The 21200-nt window shown below is 42.9% G+C and overlaps 1 protein-coding gene across 1 annotated transcript in view; it reads left to right on the top strand.

Annotated features, from left to right (window-relative positions):
• The first annotated feature begins 413 nt into the window (after nt 1-413).
• Nucleotides 414-21200, top strand: part of LOC140479490 (atrial natriuretic peptide receptor 2-like) — a 103373-nt gene continuing 82586 nt past the window's right edge. Inside the window, exons 1-5 of the mRNA XM_072573323.1 lie at nt 414-488; nt 3037-3127; nt 13167-13299; nt 17822-17945; nt 21075-21179. Coding sequence (XP_072429424.1) covers nt 435-488; nt 3037-3127; nt 13167-13299; nt 17822-17945; nt 21075-21179 — 507 coding nt within the window. The 5' untranslated portion in view covers nt 414-434. The remainder of the gene's footprint in view (nt 489-3036; nt 3128-13166; nt 13300-17821; nt 17946-21074; nt 21180-21200) is intronic.

Below are 21200 nucleotides of genomic sequence, written 5' to 3'. Positions count from 1 at the left end.
CATGAGCACTAACCTTTCAGAACTATGACCTGATACCACAACCTTGCTTTTGACTCCCAAACCTCAAGAAACAATGAAAAGTATTCCTCAGTACCCACCCGCCCCTCCCCTGTATTTCTCAATGACACCAGACATGGTGACTGCAAACCAACATTACTAAAAAATATTCTTAGCGGCTGTTGACATCCAAAGAGGGAGCAAACACGTTATTTCTCTGATTAGGATAACAAAGCCATCTGCTAAAGATTGTTAGGTTTTTTTTGGCTTCCTTTGACAGCAGGGACCTTAAGCATGGCCACTAGAGATAATGATTAATCAACTTCCACTCTACCTGTCAGTGATTGGAAGAAAAAAACCATAATCAAGTGTTTGTGACAGACCTGGACAGAAACAGCAGGACCATCTACTGAGAAAACACTGCAAATCCACCAGCAATGGAACATAAGAGACGCTGCGATGTTTTACAAATCTTCCCTCTTTTCTTCATGGTAAGTAAGCTTGGTTAGTTCCTGAAATATTATAATGTTGATTAGCATGGAAAGCATAGCATAGATTAATTTTATTTAACTGAAATAAGTGTAAATGAATGATGACTTTTATTAATGATGACCAACTGGAAACAGAGAGGAGCTGTTTGTGGGAAATAATGAAGATCTTACTGAGTATCAAATGTACAGACAAAGAGCACAATGGTATACTCCTTGACCAGTTGCTCAAACACAGAGTCTGATTCTATTTGTTTCAATGATATGATTTTGCTGTAGTGTCTTTTGATGAAAATACAAGTTCTTTAAAACTCCAGAGAGCCAGCCAGTCAGTCAGTCAGTCAGCATGAGATGACGGCCCTTTCTCATCTTAAATGATTGTCCGTTCCTCATCTATCATAGCGATGAGATTAATCCAGTTAATGTGATGCTCAGGATCAGAGGTTGAGGAATCTGTACAGTCCACCTGTTTAATGAGTTTCACTGAGTTTGGAGCCAGGTTTTGTGTCAAACTCAACCTAAAGAAGATACCCTTATGGGAGATAAATTGGATCAATTACTCCTAGCCCTGACTTAGCGGAGTGAAACATTCTTCCTAATGCTTGCAATGCAATAAAATATTAATCAGTGAAATTGTGGACTAAGTTATGATCTTTCTTTCTTTTATTTTTTTCATGGGTAAGTAACAGCAGAAGTAGGCCAATCAGCCCATCGAGTTTGCTCCACCATTCAACGAGATCATGGCTGAGCTGATAACCTTCAACTCCACTTTCCTGAAATTTCTCCCCATAAGGATTAAAAATCTATCTATCTCAGCTGAACGACTCAGTCTTGCCTCCCTCTGCAATAAAGAATTCCACAGATTCACTCCCCTCTGAGAGAAGAAATTCTTCCACAGCCCTTTCTCAAATGGCTGACCCCCTTTCCATAAATATGTAGATACAAGTACAGTGCGAGAAAAGGCCCTTTCAGCTCACTATTTCTGTGCTAACTATAATGCCATTCTAAACTATTCCCATCTGTCTGTACATGGTCTGTATCTCTCTATTTTCTGCCTGTTCATGTGTCTGTCTAAATGCCTCTTAGATGTTGCTATCGCATCTGCTTCTAACACCCACTCTGGTAATCCATTCCAAGCACATACTGCCAGCTGTATAAAACCATGCCTCACACATCTCCTTTAAACTATCCCCCTCTCACCCATTCCCCCTAGTAATTGACATTTCCACTCTCAGAATAAATGACCCTGACTATCCACCCTATCCATGCCTCTCTTCATGTTAATTCGTCTATCAGGTCGTCCCTCAGCCTCTGACTCCAAAACAATCCACGTTTTTCCAACCACTCCTTATAGCTCATTAACTCCAATCCAACAATATCCTGGTAAACCTCTCCAATATTCAAAATGTGGCCTAACTAAACCAAATGGGACTATTCTGAGATGATGCACTCTGATCCTAGACTCTCCCACAGGGGAAGACAACCACTTGACAGCTAACCTGTCAAGTCTCTGATGAATCTTGATTTGGAGATGCCGGTGTTGGACAAAGTTAAAAATCACACAACACCAGGTTATAGTCCAACAGGTTTAATTGGAAGCACACTAGCTTTTGGAGCACCGCTCCTTCATCAGGTGACAATCACCTGGGAGGCATAATGGCACAGTGGTTAGCTGCCAGAGACCCGGGTTCAATTCCTGCCTCAGGCAACTGTCTGTGTGGAGTTTGCACATTCTCCCCATGTCTGCGTGGGTTTCCTCCGGGTGCTCCGGTTTCCTCCCACAATCCAAAAATGTGCAGGTTAGGTGAATTGGCCATGCTAAATTGTCCATAGTGTTAGGTGAAGGGGTAAATGTAGGGAAATGGGTGTGGGTGGGTTGCTCTTCGGAGGGTTGGTGTGGACTTGTTGGGCCGAAGGTCCTGTTTCCACACTGCAAGTAATCTAATCTAATCTCCACACATTCTTCTAAGCTCCAATGTGTACAAGCTAAATCTACCCAACCTCTCCTCATAAGACAGTCTCTCCATACCTGGAATCACTCCAAAGAACCTTCCCTGAATTGCCTCCAATCTTTCCTTACCCAAGGGGACTAAAACTGTTCACAGTGTCATTTAACTGGTGCCCTTCACTGTTTTGGCAAAACCTCCCTATTTTTAAAATCCATTCCCAGTGAAATAAAGGCCATAAATTAAAAACAGGGAACCGTGGAGAGACTCAGCAGGTCTGCCTGCATCTGTGGAGAGAGAATCAAAGTTAATTTTTCGTGACAAATATGACTCTTATTCAGAATTGAAAGGAGCTGGAAAATAATGTTTTTTTATGTTAGTGACAGAGTGAGGAGAAGCGAGTGGAACAGCTGGTGAGGGTGCCCAGGAATAAAGTAAAAGGTGTTAAATACATTGGTAAAGGAACAATTCTCCATTCCCCAACTGAGGTGTTTAAGATATTTAAGGAATTGATAAAGTCAAAGCAAGAAACAATTTTCTCCAGAAGTGAGATGACAATTGAAAACAATGCAAATGTGACTGTTAAGGCTTAATCTTTCTTTAAGGTTATTCAATGTTGGCATGACTTAGACAACACAGAGTATGACTGTTGGCCCATGGAGCACCCAGATGAGTATAACATGATCGACTGTGCTGGTAAGATCCTCTGTTACTTCCTGGGGAAAGCCTGTAACCTTTAAGGCACAGTCCATATGTACATGTGATCGACTGGGAAATGTTTTTTAAATTAAAACTTTATTAGAAATCATTTCAGAAAATAAAACCTATGATACCCACGACTGACTTAAAAGTAATGACCAATGCTTGAAATATTAGTACTTGCTGAAAAGCATTTGGTGCAATGTACAAATTCCTTATGAAAACTGTATGACAAAAAATAGATTTCTTTCTTATCAATAACACATTTTATTTAATTGAAGATTCAATTTAGCAAGTCAGGATTTGACTTAAGTTAAACTTATAGATTGGAGTGAAAGTTATAACAGTGATCAAGTAGTAAAATAAATGTCCTGAAATAAATGTCCTGGATGATGATGGGATAGTGTAGGGGGACGAGCTAAGAATAGTTCATGGGTTGACGCAACATCGAGGGCCAAAGGGCTTGTTCTGCGCTGTGTTGTTCTATGTTCTATGTTCTATACTGACTATTGTCATCAATTGAATTAAACTAGTCTGACTATAGTGATTTGTACGTTTTCACTTAGTTTCCTTACCCCCAGACTATTTTGTGGTTTTGTTTCCTGTGAGATGTGAACCCTGGCAAGTGCTGTCCATGGTGTACATCTCTATTTAGAGAGTCACAGAGATGTACAGCACATAAGACGTCCTTCAGCCCATCAGGTCTGCACCAATCTATTTATACTAGTCCCACCTTCCTACACTAGGTCCATAGCCTTGAATGTTCTGACACTTCAAGTGCTCACCCAAGTACTTTTTAAAGGTTATGAGTTTTCTCACCTCAACTACCGTCCCAGGCAGTACATTCCATGCCCCATCACCCTCTGGGTGAGAAACCAAATTCCTTTAAACCTCCTGCTCTTCAGTTTAAAATGTTGTCCAGTTATTATTGACCCTTCAACTAAGGGGAACACCTGCTTTCTATCCACACTGTCCATGGCCCTCATAATCTTCTGTCTTCTGTCAGATTCTGACAGAGTTCTGTCAGATCCCCCTCCTCTGCTCCAGAGAAAACAACTCCTGCTTATCCAGCGTCTCTTCAAAGTTAAACAGTTCCATCTCAGGTAATACACTGATGAATCTCATCTGCACTCCCCTCAGTGGAATCACATCCTTTCTATAGTGTGGTGACCAGAACTGCACACAATACTCCAACTCTGGCTGAATCACAGTCGAGAAGAAAGAGCAAAGAATAATACAGCACAGGAACAGGCCCTTCGGCCCTCCAAGCCTTTGCCGACACATTTTGTCCTTCCATATCAAAACTGTCTTCACTTACAGGATCCTTATCCCTCTATTCCCTTCCTATTCATGTAGTTGCCTAGGTGCTTCTTGAATGCTGCTATTGCGTCTGCTTCCACCACCTCCTCTGACAGCACATTCCAGGCACTCACCATCCTTTGAGTGAAGAGCTTGCCTCACACATCACCCCCCACACCTTGAACCTGTGTCCACTAGTAATTAACCTTCCACCCTGAAAGAAAGCCTCATACTTTCCACTCCATCCATGCCATTCACAATTTTATAAACTTCTATCAGGTCACCCCATAACCTCCTGCGTTCTAGTGAAAATAAACCCAGTCTTTCTTCATCGCTAAAATTTCCCCAAACCATGTAACATTCTGGTAAACCTTTTCTTTACTCTCTCCAAAGCATCGACATCCTTCTGGTAGTCTGGTGACCAGAAAGTGTGCAATATTCCAAGTGTGGCCTAACTAAAGTTCTATAAAGCTACAGCATAACTTGTCTATCCTTATACTCAGTGCCCCTTCCAATGAAGGAAAGCATGGCATAAACCCTTTTTTACTCTCTTATCTACCTGCGTTGCCACCTTCAGTGATCTGTGGACCTGCACACCCAGATCCCTCTGTATATCAATACTCCGAACAGTTCTGCCATTCACTGTATAATTTCCACCTGTACTTGACCTTCCAAAATGCATCCCCTCACATTTGTCTGGAATAAACTCCATCTGCCAGCTTTCTGCCCATGCCTCCAACTGTTCTATATCCTGCTGTATCCTCTGACAATCCTTTTTGCCATCTGCAACTCCACCAATCTTAGTATCATCTGCAAATTTACTAATTAGAACAAGTATGTTTTCCTCCAAATCATTTATGTAGACCACAAACAGCAGAGGTCCCATCACTCATCCCGATGGACACCACTAATCACAACCCTCCATTCCAAAAAGCATCCTTCCACTGCTACCCTCTGTCTCCTATGACTAAGCCAGTTCTATATCCATCTTGCCAGCTCACCTTTTATAGCAGTCTGGCATGAGGGATGTTGTCAAAGGTTTTACTGAAGTCCACGTAGACAACATCAACTGCTTTTTCCTCATCAATCATCTTTGTCACCTCCTCAAAAAACTCGATCAAGTTAGTGAGGCACAACTGCCCCCGCATAAAACCATGCTGTCGATCATTAATAAGTCTATTAGCTTCTAAGTGCATTTAGATCATGTCCCTGAGAACCTTCTCCAATAATTTCTCACCCACCGACATGAAGCTCACAGGCCTGTAATATCCAGGATTATCCCTGCTAGCCTTCTTAATCAATGGGAAATCATTGGCTATTCTCCAGTCCTCTGCAACCTCGCCTGTGGCCAAAGAGGATACAAAGATGCCTGTCAATGTCCTGTACAGGTCCTTATTTTTCAGCTTCATTAATCCAATCCAGTTTAATGCCTATTCGTTACAACTGCTTTGGGATAATCAAATGCCTTTTATAACACTCCAGAGGATAAGTAAGAGGCAATTATAGTCATAGAGTCATAGAGATGTACAGCTCGGAAACAGACCCTTTGGTCCAACCCGCTCATGCCGACCAGATATCCCAACCCAATCTAGTCTCACCTGCCAGCACTGGCCCATATCCCTCCAAACTCTTCTTATTCATATACCCATCCAGATGCCTCTTAAATGTTGCAGTTGTACCAGCCTCCACCACTTCCTCTGCCAGCTCATTCCATACACGCACCACCCTCTGCGTGAAAAAATTGCCCCTTAGGTCTCTTTTATATCTTTGCCCTCTCACCCTAAACCTATGCCCTCTAGTTCTGGTCTCCCCGATCCCAGGGAAAAGATTTTGTCTATTTATCCTATCCATGCCCCTCATAATTTTGTAAACCTCTATAAGGTCACCCCTCAGCCTCTGACGCTCCAGGGAAAACAGCCCCAGCCTGTTCAGCCTCTCCCTGTAGCTCAGATCCTCCAACTCTGGCAACATCCTTGTAAATCTTTTGTGAACTCTTTCAAGTTTCACAACATCTTTCCAATAGGAAGGAGACCAGAATTGCACGCAATATTCCATCAGTGGCCGAACCAATGTCCTGTACAGCTGCAACATGACCTCCTAACTCCTGTACTCAATACTCTGAACAATAAAGGAAAGCATACCAAACGCCTTCTTCACTATCCTATCTACCTGCGACTCCACTTTCAAGGGGCTATGAACCTGCACTCCAAGGTCTCTTTGTTCAACAACACTCCCTAGGACCTTACCATTAAGTGTATAAGTCCTGCTAAGATTTGCTTTCCCAAAATGCAGCACCTCGCATTTATCCGAATTAAACTCCATCTGCCATCTGGTCAAGTTCCTGTCGTAATCTGAGGTAACCCTCTTCAATGTCCACTACATCTCCAATTTTGGTGTCATCTGTAAACTTACTAGCTGTACCTCTTATGCTCACATCCAAATCATTTGTGTAAATGACAAAAAGTAGAGGGCCCAGCACCGATCCTTGTGGCACTCCACTGGTCACAGCCCTCCAGTCTGAAATACAACCTTCCACCACCACCCTCTGTCTTCTACCTTTCAGCCAGTTCTGTATCCAAATGGCTAGTTCTCCCTGTATTCCATGAGATCTAACCTTGCGAATCAGTCTCCCATGGGGAACCTTGTCGAATGCCTTACTGTAGTCTATATAGATCACATCTACTGCTCTGCCCTCATCAATCTTCTTTGTTACTTCTTCAAAAGATTCAATCAATTTTGTGAGACATGATTTCCCACGCACAAAGCCATGTTGACTATCCCGAATCAGTCCTTGCCGTTCCAAATACATGTACATCCTGTCTCTCAGGATTCCCTCCAACAACTTACCCACCACTGAGGTCAGGCTCACCGGTCTATAGTTCCCTGGCTTGTCTTTACCGCCCTTCTTAAACAGTGGCACCACGTTTGCCAACCTCCAGTCTTCCAGCTCCTCACCTGTGACTATCAATGATACAAATATCTCAGCAAGAGTCCCAGCAATCACTTCTCTCGCTTCCCACAGAGTTCTCGGGTACACTTGATCAGGTCCTGGGGATTTATCCACTTTTAACCATTTCAAGACATCCAGTACTTCCTCCTCTGTAATCTGGACATTTTGCAAGATGTCACCATCTATTTCCCTACAGTCTATATCTTCCATATCCTTTTCCACAGTAAATACTGATGCAAAATATTCATTTAGTATCTCCCCCATTTTCTGTGGCTCCACACAAAGGTCGCCTTGCTGATCTTTGAGGGGCCCTATTCTCTCCCGAGTTACCCTTTTGTTCTTAATATATTGTAAAAACCCTTTGGATTCTCCTTCATTCTATTTGCCAAAGCTATCTCATGTCCCCTTTTTGCCCTCCTCACTTCCCTCTTAAGTATACTCCTACTTTCTTTATACTCTTCTAAGGATTCACTCGATCTATCCTGTCTATACCTGACATATGCTTCCTTCATTTTCTTAACCAAACCCTCAATTTCTTTTGTCATCCAGCATTCTCTATACCTACCAGCCTTTCCTTTCACCCTAACAGGAATATACTTTCTCTGGATTCTCGTTATCTCATTTCTGAAGGCTTCCCATTTTCGAGCCATCCCTTTACCTGCGAACATCTGCCCCCAATCAGCTTTCGAAAGTTCTTGCTGAATACCGTCAAAATTGGCCTTTCTCCAATTTAGAACTTAACTTTTAGATCTGGTCTATCCTTTTCCATCACTATTTTAAAACGAATAGAATTATGGTCGTTGGCCCCAAAGTACTCCCCCACTGTTACCTCAGTCACCTGCCCTGCCTTATTTCCCAAGAGTAGGTCAAGTTTTGCACCTTCTCTAGTAGGTACATCCACATACTGAATCAGAAAATTGTCTTGTACACACTTAACAAATTCCTCTCCATCTAACCCCTTAACACTATGGCAATCCCAGTCAATGTTTGGAAAGTTAAGATCCCCTACCATAACTACCCTATTATTCTTACAGATAGCTGAGATCTACTTACAAATTTGTTTCTCAATTTCCCTCTGACTATTGTCTATAATACAATCCCAATAAGGTGATCATCCCTTTCTTATTTCTCAGTTCCATCCAAATAACTTCCCTCAGTATTTCCGGGAATATCCTCCCTCAGCACAGCCATACTGCTATCCCTTATCAAAAATACCACTCCCCCTCCTCACTTGCCTCCCTTTCTATCCTTCCTGTCGCATTTGTATCCTGGAACATTAAGCTGCCAGTCCTGCCCATCCCTGAGCCATGTTTCCATAATTGCTATGATATCCCAGTCCCATGTTCCTAACCAAGTTCATCTGCCTTCCCTTTTGGTGTAGAACGGGAATCACATATTGGCCAAACCAAGCATGTTACTTTTGTATCTTTTTAAATGTCAGTTGAATTGACCCTAACCTATCTCTAACAATGAGATTTTTCATTGTCTTCTCCAAGTTTGTTTGGGTCTCTGAATCCACTGTTCAACAGGGCACAACATTTCAGAATATCTCAAAGGGCCAAATGCTATCTTTTATTCCTAAATTTTATGTTTTATTCATTTATTCATTCACAAGATGAAGGCATCACTGGCTAGGCAGCATTTATTACCCATTCCTAATTGCCCAGAGGGCAGTTAAGAGTCAAGCACATTGTTGTGGGTCTGGAATCACATGTCAGCCAGACCGAGTAAGGATGTACTTTTCTATGTTCTATGTTCTAAAGGACAAGTCTGGAAGGAAACCCTGCATTGTGAGTGTGCAGCTGGAATATTCCACACAACAACCATAAAAACATTACGAAAATCCCCATCAATGACGCCAGCAGGTCCTGCTGGTAATCGAGGTGAAATTCGTCGGAGCACGATACTCCAGGATGAATAACCCTTGCTAGTTCTCAGCTTCAGGAGCTATGTCTCCAATGCTGTCTGACTTCTGTCCAAAAACCTGGTCCTGAGCTGGATGTTGATGAAATGGAACCCAGCTGTAGGTTGAACCTGTTTCTAGGGATGGGTCCCACTGACAGTTAGGGGGGAGTTGTGTAAACTTTGTTCCCAGTCTGCCCTTGGTTATCTTGGTTGCCCTTGGTTATCTTGCCAACCACGAGAGTGCATGTTTTAGGGCATAGCGTGGCATCATTGGTACCTATACAGGCCAGGGGAAAGTGAGTACTGCAGATGCTGGAGATCAGAGTCAAAATGTGTGGCGCTAGAAAAGCACAGCCGGTCAGGCAACATCCCAGGAACAGGAGAGTCGACATTTCGAACATAAACTATTAAGACCATAAGACCATTCATCAGGAATGTCCAAAGGGGTAGCCATGCGCACTCATGTGGGCCCCAGCTATGCCTGCTCTCTGTCAGCTATGTGGAACAGTTCATCTTCAGCAGTTACACCGGCACCATTCCCCATCTTTTCCTCCGCTACTTCAATGACTGTATCGGCACTACTTCGAGCTCCCACAAGGATGTTGAACACTTCATAAACTTCTCAAACACCTTCAACCTTGATCTCAAGTTCACCTGGACCATCTCAGTCACCTCTCTCCCCATCATGGATCTCTCCATCTCAATCTCGAGCAATCAACTCAACACGGACATCTACTCCAAACCCACCAATTCCCACAGCTACCTGGACTACACATCCTCCCACCTGTAAAGACACTATTCCTTACTCCCAATTCCTCCACTTCCACTACATCTACTCCAAGGAGGAGTAATTCCAATCCAGGACATCCCAGATGGCCTCCTACTTCAAGGACTGCAATTTCCCCTCCCATGGTCAACAATGCCCTCCAGCGTATCTCCTCCACTTCCCACATCTCCGCCCTTGAATCCCACCCCTACAACCAGATAGATCTTTTATTTTACCGATAATAAATCTATAAAATGATATAGAGGCACTGAAATGATTCTTCAATTTTAATAATGGTCTGAATGCTTCATATTTAGTTATTTTTATACACCTAGACACCTTGAAGAGCAGGCTCATAGCTCCTTGAAAGTGGAGTTACAGGTAGATAGTATAGTGAAAAAGGCATAGAGATGTACAGCACAGAAATAGACCTTTCGGTCTAACCTGTTCATGCTGACCAGATATTCCAACCTAATCTAGTCCCCTTTTCCAGAACCAAGTCCCTCTAAACCCTTCCTATTCATATGCCCATCGAGATGCCTTTTAAATGTTGAAATTGTACCAGCCTCCTCCATTTCCTCTGGGAGCTCATTCCGTACATGCACCACCCCCTGCATGAAAAAGTTGCATCTTAGGTCGCTTTTATATCTTTCCCCTCCCACCATAAAATTTTGCCCTCTAGTTCTGGACTCCCACATCCCAAGGAAAATACCTTGTCTATTTATCCTATCCAAGCCTCTCATGATTATATAAACCTCTATCAGGTCACCCCTCAGACTATAATGCTCCAGGGAAAACAGCTCCAGCCTATTCAGCTCTCTCTATAGCTCAAATCCTCCAACCTTAGCAACATCCTTGCAAATCTTTTCTGAATCCTTTCAAGTTTCCTGAAATCATTCCAATAGGAAGGAGTCCAAAATTGCACGCAATATTCCAAAAGTGGCCTAACCAACTTCCTGTACGGCTGCAACATGACCTCCCAACTCTTTTATTCAATGCTCTGACCAATAAAGGAAAACATACCAAATGCCTTCTTCACTATCCTATCTACCTGTGACTCTACTTTCAAGGACCTATGAACCTGCACTCCCTAGAACATTACCATTAAGTATATAAGTCCTGCTAAGATTTGCTTTCCCAAAATGCAGCACCTCACATTTATCTAAATTAAACTCCATCTGCCACTCCTCAGCCCATTGGCCCATCTGATCAAGATCCTGCTGTAATCTGAGGTAACCTTCTTTACTGTCCGCTACATCTCCAATTTTGGTGTCAACTGCAAACTTACTAACTATACCTCCTCTGTTCATATCCAAATCATTTATATAAATGGTGAAAAGTAGTAGACCCAGCACCGATCCTTGTGGCACTCCACTGGTCACAGACCTCCAGCCTGAAAAGCAAACCTCCTCCACCACCCTTTGGGCATATGAATAGGAAGGGTTTAGAGGTACTTGGGCCAAGTGCTGGAAAAGGGGACTAGATTACGTTGGAATATCTAGTCAGCATGAACAGGTCTTCTACCTTTGAGACAGTTCTGTATCCACATGGCTAGTTCTCCCTGTATTCCATGAGATCTAACCTTGCTAACTGGTCCCCCAAGGGGAACCTTGTCGAACGCATTACTGAAGTCCATATAGATCACATCTACTGCTCTGGCCTCATCAATCCTCTTTGTTACTTCTTCAAAAAACTTAATCGAGTTCATGAGACATGATTTCCATTCACAAAGTATACTTGCCCTTATTGGTCAGCACATTGAATGTAGGAGTTAGAAGGTCATGTTGTGGCTGTACAATACATTAGTTAGGCCACATTTGGAATATTATGTGCAATTCTGGTCTCCCTGCTGTTGTGAAACTTGAAAGGGTTCGGAAAAGATTTACAAGGATGTTGCCAGGTTTGAAAGATTTGAGCTATAGGGAGAGGCTGAATAGACTAGGGCTGTTTTCCCTGGAGCGATAGAGGCTGAGGGTGACTTTATAGAGGTTTATAAAATCATGTGGAGTAGAGAACATTGAATATAGAACATTAAAGCGCAGTACAGTGCATCGACCTGTGAAACCAATGTGAAGCCCATCTAACCTACACTATTCCATTATCATCCATGGTTATCCAATGACCATTTAAGTGCCCTTGAAGTTGGTGAGTCTACTACTGTTGCAGGCAGGGTGTTACACGCCCCTACTACTCTCTCAGAGTAAAGAATAGGTAAAATAAGGTCTTAACCCTGGGGTGGGGGAGTCCAAAACTACATGGCATAGGTTAAGGTCAGGGGGAAAAATTTAAAAGGGACCTAAAAGGCAACTTTTTCATGCAGAGTGGTGCGTGTATGGAATGAGCTGCCAGAGGAAGTGGTGGAGGCTGGTACAATTACAACATTTAAAAGGCATCTGGATGTGTATATGAATAGGAAGGGTTTAGAGGGATATGGGCCAAGTGCTGGTAAATGGGACTAGATTAGTTTAGGATATCAGGTTGACATGGACAAGTTGGAGTGAAGGATTTGTTTGTGTTGTACATATTTTTCTCTCTATGACTCCATGATTTGAATTTGAAAGATTAGGGATACCTGGTCAGTTTTTTGTTCAAAGAGGTGAATGGAAGAACATGTAAACATACTTTTAAAAAAGGCATTTCCTGGTCATCGCAATCACAAATAGCTGATTGGCCAAATTAGTAACTGGACAATACATGCAAATTTGTGCTACAGTCAGTGAAGAGAGGTGATCAGTTGTCTAACCAAAGAGTCAGGTGAGGGGAGAAGGTGAGAAAGTGGGTTTTCACAGTAAACTCAGGCAGTGTGGGAATTGAATCCACGCTGTTGGCATTACTCTGTATCACAAGGCAGCCATCCAGTGAACCGACACCTGTCAGTGAAGCAATGGGACTGAAGAGAGATACAGTGCATTCTTCCAGGTTTGGTTTTGAAAGCACCACATTTCCACCCAATGAAGGCATGGTCTCCAAGGGAAAAAGGACAAGAAAACGTTGGAATATCTACTCAACCTTTTGACTATAGAGACTGAAGACCAAGGGTTAGTTGGTTTTTCATCTGTGTATTTATGTAATTACAGAGCCCTGTTAATTGTGATTTTCTTCCTCTCTGTTTTAAGGATTGGAGATGAACTGGGTCATCAGGCCTCCTGAGAAAGTGCAGAGTGGGGAGGAATTCAATGTCACCTACTCTGTCTCTGCCTCCAATGACTTCTATCAGATGGCTGTCACAAATGGAATTCTGAAATACAGGTAGGAATGAATGAGAAGGAACAGAATTTCCCCTTTTCTTTTGAAACCACCATCAATGTTACTCACTGCATCATCATTCTCCATTGGGGAAATAATGGAACATCAACCTTATTACAATTTTCACTCTCTTCTGAAAATATGTCTTGAACTCACAGCAAAAAGCAGTCTCCATGAGATGACTATTTGTATCTTCCACAATCTGAATGTGCCCCTTTTTAGCAGAATGTTTCTCATTAGAGGTTGGATTGTTTGACCACCACTGAGACGCTTACCACACTGTCATCACTCAGGCTAAAGTTAGCATTTGTACTTATTTGAAAAATCTACATGTATTTTTCCATTGAAATATAATGAGAGAAAAATAATTACAATTTAGCAATGGAATTAATACCGATTTAAAGTGTGGTCAAATATTAAGTTATTTTGGAAGTTATTAAACTGGTGTTAGAGCATAGAATATAGAACAGTACAGGCCCTTCAGCCCACAATGTTGTGCCAAGCATTTATCTGAAGCTAAGGTCAAGCTAACCTACACACCCATCAATTTACTGCATCCATGTTCTTGTCCAGCAGTTGCTTAAAACATCCCTAATGTCTCTGACTCTACTACCACCGCTAGCAGTATATTCCATGCACTCAGCACTCGCTGTGTAAAAAACCTACCTGACATCTCCCCTATACTTACCTCCAACCATCCTAACATTATGACCCCTTGTGACAGCCATTTCTGCCCTGGGAAAAAGTCTCTGGCTATCTACTCTATCTATGCCTCTCATTACCTCGTACACCTCTATCAAATTACCTCTCTTCCTTCTCTCCAGTGTGAAACGCACTAGCTCCCTCAACCTTTCTTCATAAGACATGCCCTCCAATCCAGGCAGCATCCTGGTAAATCTCCTGTGCACCCTCTCTAAAGCATCTACATTCTTCCTATAGTGAGGTGACCAGAACTGGTCATTATATTCCAAGTGTGGTCTAACCAGGGTTTTATAGAGCTGGAGCAAAATCTCATGGCTCTTAAACTCAATCCCCCTTGTTAATGAAAGCCAAAACACCATACGCCTTCTTAACAACCCTGAGAACAACCCTTAACAATTACTGAGAACAACCCTTAACAATTACTGAGAACAATATTTGCTAATCAATCCTAATTGTCCCAAGAGTTATACTAACAACCAATTTAGGATTATCATTCACTCTTGTGGCTTGGCTCACTCGTGTGTTCTAAGGGTTACAATGGGCCCCTGTGCTTTGCAAATAACATAAGTAAGTGTATAAATTGCACCCACTTCAAGTAAAACAAAACGTTTGGGGGACACTCAATGCTGACTCATTCTACATCACATTGCCTTTACTAGTCAGGGTCCACTTGCCAATTGTTACAATGTGGAGGTTGAACCCCTCTGTTAATTAAAATAAACACCCAGAAAAGCTCATCTTGCCTCATACTCTGTTAAAATGTGTGAGTGAGTGAAAGAGAACTCGTAATTTCCACTATTTCACTCAGCAAAGGGGCTGAAAGTTAAATGGGAGGGGGCTGGGGCTGGGGGGAAGGTAACTGGGAATGCAATAGGTAGATGAAAGTGGGGGCTGATGGTGATAGTTTAGAGGGGAGGGTGCAGCAGATAGGTGGGAAGGAAGAAGGAAGGTAGGACAGGTCAAGGGGGCAGTGCCGAGTTGGAAGTTTGGATCTGAGATGAAATGGGGGGAGGGGAGATGAGGAAACTGGTGAAATCAACATTGATGTTGTGTGATTGGAGAGGGTCCCAAGGTGGAAGATGAAGTGCTCTTCCTCCAGGTATCTGGTGGCTAGAGTTTCATGGTGGAGAAGGCCTAGGATTTGCATGTCCTTGGCGGAGTTGAAGTGGTCAGCCATTTGCATGTCCTTGGCGGAGTTGAAGTGGTCAGCCAAAAGGCGGTGGGGATCATGGACTCTGATGAGTTATTTTCTTTTGTCTCCTTTCGATTCCTTTTTATTCCTTCGGATTCTTTGCTGATAAAATCATCATGGGTGGAACAGTGGTTAACACTGCTGCCTCACAGCACCAGGGACCCAAGTTCAATCCCTGCCTCAGGCAACTGTCTGTTTGGAGTTTGCACATTTTCCCTGTGTCTGTGTGGGTTTCCTCTGGGTGTGGTTTCCTCCCATGGTCTAAAGGTGTGCAGGTTAGGTGGATTGGCCATGCTAAATTGCCCATAGTTTAGATCAGAGTGGTGCTGGAATAGCACAGCAGGTCAGGCAGCATCTGAGGAGCAGGAAAATTGAAGTTTTGGGCAAAAGCCCTAATGGTAAGGTCCTAGGGAGTGTTGCTGAACAAAGAGACCTTGCAGTGCAGGTTCATAGCTCCTTGAAAGTGGAGTCGCGGGTAGATAGGATAGTGAAGAAGGTGTTTGGTATACTTTCCTTTATTGGTCAGAGTACTGAGTACAGGAGTTGGGAGGTCATGTTGTAGCTCTATAGGACAACAGTCCACTGTTGGAATATTGCGTGCAATTCTGGTCTCCTTCCTATTGGAAAGATATTGTGAAACTTGAAAGAGTTCAGAAAAGATTTACAAGGATGTTGCCAAGTTTAGAGAATTTGAGATATAGGGAGAGGCTTAACAGGCTGGGGCTGTTTTCCCTGGAGTGTCGGAGGCTGAGGGATGACCTTATAGAGGATTACAAAATTATGAGGGGCATGGATAGGATAAATAGACAAAGTCTTTTCCCTGGGGTGGGGGAGTCCAGAACTAGAGGGCATAGGTTTAGGGTGAGAGGGGAAAGATTATGGGCGGCACGGTGGCACAGTGGTTAGCACTGCTGCCTCACAGCGCCAGAGATCTGGGTTCAATTCCCGCCTCAGGCGACTGACTGTGTGGAGTTTGCACATTCTCCCCGTGTCTGCGTGGGTTTCCTCCGGGTGCTCCGGTTTCATCCCACATTCCAAAGATGTGCAGGTCAGGTGAATTGGCTATGCTAAATTGCCCGTAGTGTTCGGTAAGGGGTAGATGTAGGGGTATGGGTGGGTTGCGCTTCGGCGGGTCGGTGTGGACTTGTTGGGCCGAAGGGCCTGTTTCCACACTGTTAGTAATCTAATCTAAATATAAAAGAGACCTACGGGGCAACGTTTTCATGCAGAGGGTGGTATGTGTATAGAATGAGCTGTAAGAGAAAGTGGTGGAGGCTGGTACAATTGCAACATTTAAGAGGCAGTTGGATGGGTATATGAATAGGAAGGGTTTGGAGGGATATGGGCCAGGTGCTGACAGGTGGGACTAGATTGGGTTGGAATATCTGGTCGGCATGGACGGGTTGGACCGAAGGGTCTGTTTCCATGTTGTTCATTTCTATGACACTATGACTCTGATCTCAACTCTGGTTTCCAGTATCTGCAGTCCTCACTTTTGCCTAAATTGCCCATAGTGTCTGGGCATGTGCAGACTAGATGGATTAGCCATGGGAAAATGCTGGGATGGGGGCAGATCTGGATGGAATGCTCTTCAGAGGGTTGGTGTGGACACAAAGGGCCAAATGGCTAATTCCCACACTGTAAGGATTCTATGACATGAATTTGTAGACACATGACTTCTTAGGCTTTCATTCTTTGGTTGAGAATTTGCCCATTCAGTTCCTCTGAAGGTGTTTTTCTCCCCATTACCTTTTAACAGGGCAGCTCACCACCACTTGTTCAAAGGAAATTATGATGGATAATAAATTCTGACTTAGTCAGCATTGCCCATGTCCTGTGAATAAACAATGAAAATATAAAACTCGATACTCAACTTTCTGCTGCTGTAGGCGAAAGTGAGGACTGCAGATGCTGGAGGTCAGTGGTGCTGGAAAAGCACAGCAGGTCAGGCAGCATCCGAGGAGCAGGAAAACCGACATTTCAGGCAAAAGCCCTTCATCAGGAATTCTGCTGCGGTACCTTTGTGCCTTGATCTTTGAGCACTTGAGGCTTGACTATAAACCATCAAGTTTTTTGCGCAAAGAGTTCAAAATCATGCTGTTGGCAGATAAGGAGAAACCGTTTCTGGGTGCGGGAGGATTGGTAACCGAAGGGCATGGGTTGATGAGAATCAGCAAAAAAGCAGGCAATGACATGAGGGGGGAAAACATATTTTGAGTTGGATTGATTCTGAATTATTTCCTTAAGAAGGTTTTGTAGGTTCATTGATAACTTTTGAAAAGAGCATTGAATACATATCAAAGAGACAATATTTGCAATGTTTTGATGGCTGAGAGAATGTGGATAACTTTCTAAAAAAAAGCATAGTCATGGTGAGCAGAATGGCTTTTTCTGATCTGTACGATTTCTGGATTCTATCAGAAAAGGTCTATTGTGAACTTTAATCAATTTACACCAGCTTGATTAGTCAAGTACTACAATGCCCACCATTGGATGATGTTAAGTGTATATAACAATACTAATTCTCTATTAAGTGAATGGCTTTTAACAAGCACAAAATGTACTTTGTTTTACTTTGAAAAGATTCCAATGTTGTTTTGTTTCACACATATTTGCTTTGTTAATACACAGCAATGCAAGCGAAGCCAAAAGATTTTGTGAGGAAAAGGAATGTCCAATCAACTGGAAAGATGCAACTGAAAGCAACTGCTGTGTTTACCATGCCAACATCCACTCCTGTCCTCTGGCATTCATGGTGCGTGCTTACTGTATTTCATGGTTATTCACTGTGCAGCTCATTTACAAATCTGTCCATGGCTTCATCCCCTCTCTATCACTGTATCCTCCTCCAGACCCTCCAGAATCTTTACCCTCTTGTGCATGTCTAATTTTCATCACATCAAATAAAAGAAAAGCAAAACGCTGCAGATTGTGGAATCTAAAACAAACACTGACATTGCTGGAGAAACTCAGCAGGTCTGAGGAGAGAGAAACAATGTACATTTGAAGTGCAATGTGACTTCTCTTCAGAACCATTCTGAAGAAGAGTTAAACTGGACTCGAAATATAAACTTTCTTTCTCCTCAGATACTGCCAGACCTATTGAGTTTCTCCAGCACTTTCTATTCATGTTTTGTCACTCTACCCTTGGTGACTGTGTTTTCTGCTGTAGACCTGAAGGTTCCTCTCTGTCTGACCTTTTCTGAAATGCAACTTAAAACTTACTGATTGAGTAAACCTGCTCTAACGCAACCTCACAAGACTCAGTGGCACATTTTTGATAATCTCTCCTGTGAGGCATCTTACTAAGATTATTGTGCAGACTGTTGTTGCTGTTTTGATGTAGTCAATGGAAATTTAATGGAAATTATTGCTTTCAGTGCTGTTTGTAACACTGCTGGGAGAATTGCACGTGCAATGAATGAATAAGTGACTTATGAGCATGGGGCCACTCAACCCCTCAATCCTGCTTTGCCATTAGGACTATTTTGATCTGATTACTGCATGTTGCCACCTACCCCACTCCTTACTTACCAAGAATCTATCCACCACTTGACATCATTGCTCAGACCTTTGAGTATAGGAGTTGGGACATCATGTTGGGGTTGTACATTGGTCAGGCCTCTTCTGGAATACTGTGACCAATTCTGGTAGCCCTGTTACAGGAAGAATATTATTAAGTTGGGGAGAGTTCGAAAAGATTTACAAGGATGTTGCCAGGAATAGAGGGGTTGGGTTTTAAGCAGAGGCTTGATAGATTAGGACTTTTCTCACTGGAGGTTGAGGCGTGACCCTACAGAGATTTATAACATCATGAGGAATGTAGATAAAGTGAATAGCAAGTGTCTTTTCCCTAGGGTGGGGGATTTCAAGAACTAGGGGGTAATTTTTTAAGGTGAGAGGAGAAAGTTTAAAAAAGACACGAACGTCAATTTTTTTATACAGAGAGTTGTTTGTGTGTGGAATGAACTTACAGAGAAAGGAATGACATGGGTACAGTTACAAAGTTTAAAAGACATTGGATAAGTTCATGAATAAGAAATGTTTAGAGGGATATGGGCCAGGAGCAGGCAGGTGGGACTAGTTTAGTTTTGGATTATGGTTGGCATAGACTGGTTGGGCCGAAGGGTCTGTTGTATGACTCAATGGCTCTACCTTAAATATATTGAAACACTCTGTTTCCAGCACCTTCTCAGAAAGAGAGTTTAAACCACTCAAAACCCTCTGAGAGAAAGAAAATTCTCATCATCTCATGTTTAAAATGGGGACCCCTGATTTTGAAAGAAAGCGACTCCTAGTTTCTTCCAAAGACTATCTTTTCTGCGTCACTCTGCCAAGACCCCTCAAAATCTCTTTCAATTAGTTAATAAAACTTTTAAAAACCTAATTGCTAGGTATTAATTGGCGCCGCTTGTTTACTTGGCGAGGAACCTTATCATTATAAGAAATTGTTTCTGTTAGGCAGGGAGACTAGGACCTGTGGGCACAGGCTTAAAATAAGAGGGGGTCAATTCAGAACAGAAATGCAGAAACATTTCTTCAACCAGAGAGTGGTGGGCCTGTGGAATTCATTGCCGCGGAGTGCAGAGGAGGCCGGGACGCGAAATGTCTTCAAGGCAGAGATTGATAAATTCTTGATGTCACAAGGAATTAAGGGCTACGGGGAGAATGCGGGTAAGTGGAGTTGAAATGCTCATCAGCCATAATTAAATGGCGGAGTGGTCTCAATGGGCCAAATGGCCTTACTTCCACTCCTATGTCTTAAGGTCTTATGGTCTAACTTGCCTGACAATATGAAGGAATGCTTCTTCACATGACGTGAAGAAGCTTTCCTACAATGGTTCAGGTCTGGGGAGAGAGAGTGGTGACGGTGAAAAGAGTCGGCTGGGGGGGCGGTTGGCATGTGTTGTCATACAGTGGTGGTGTCCGGTGTCCCTCCCTCTGAGTCAGGTGAGCCAAGTTCAAGTCCCAACCTGCTGCACAGGTGTTAATAAAATTCCTGAACAGGTTGATCAGAAATATCCAAACACTGACTGAGGAAACATTAGCACGGCCACTGGGAGGAAGAGCAGGGAATTGAGATGAATTAAGTGACTTCCTCAGAAGAAACTGGATTTTTATTTGGAAAAGAAGGATGTGCAGACTCACAGGGAGAAGATGGAAAATGGCACAAGGGAGTTGCTCATTCAGGGATAGGGTCGAGTAGTAATATCACTGGTAATGTCAGTGGGCTGGTAACCTAGAACAGCAGGCACTAATGTCCCTGAGCACTTTGGATCAAATCCCACAATAGCAAATTTCAATAAAAATCTGTATTTATAATCTAGCCTCACGGTGAATATGTAACCAGCACTAATTGCCAAAATTCATTGGGATTAGTTGGCTGGACAGCTGATTCACAGTGCAGTGATGCCAACAGAATGGGTCTGAGTTTTGTTAGAGCAGTCGGAGGCTGTGGGATGACCTGATCAAAGTATATCATATTATGACAGACGTGGGTAATCAGATTCTCTTTGGAAATATCAAATACTGGGGCAGTGGTGAGAGGAGGAAAATGTTTCACACACAGGGTGGTAGGTCCTTGGAAGGTACTGCCAGGGGTCGTGGTAGAAGCAGATACGGTAACAATGTCTAAGAGGTGGTTAGACAGACACATGAACAGGTTGGAAATAGAGGGATACAGACCATGTGCAGGTAGATAGGATTATTTAGAATGTCTTTGTGGTTGGCACAGATATGATGGGCTGAAGGGCCTATTGCTGTGCTGTACTGCTCTATGTTCTTTTTTTTATGAAAGCCAACCCAAACACAATCCTTCCATGCTCTAACCATTCTATCATCCCACAGATTTCACAATCAGAGTTTCAAATCTTGTTTATTTCAGAAAAAAGGTGGAATCTGTGGTCCGTGGATACCAGACGATGGGAAAATAGTTACTCACACCATTTCTCAAGCAGGCAAGATGTCTCAACAAAACTGGACAAGTAAGGTACAGGTTTATGAGAAGTTG

Source organism: Chiloscyllium punctatum, chromosome 7 (genome assembly GCF_047496795.1).
Source record: "Chiloscyllium punctatum isolate Juve2018m chromosome 7, sChiPun1.3, whole genome shotgun sequence".
Classification (NCBI taxonomy): Eukaryota; Metazoa; Chordata; class Chondrichthyes; order Orectolobiformes; family Hemiscylliidae; genus Chiloscyllium; species Chiloscyllium punctatum.
This window is presented reverse-complemented; position numbering and strand designations above follow the sequence as displayed.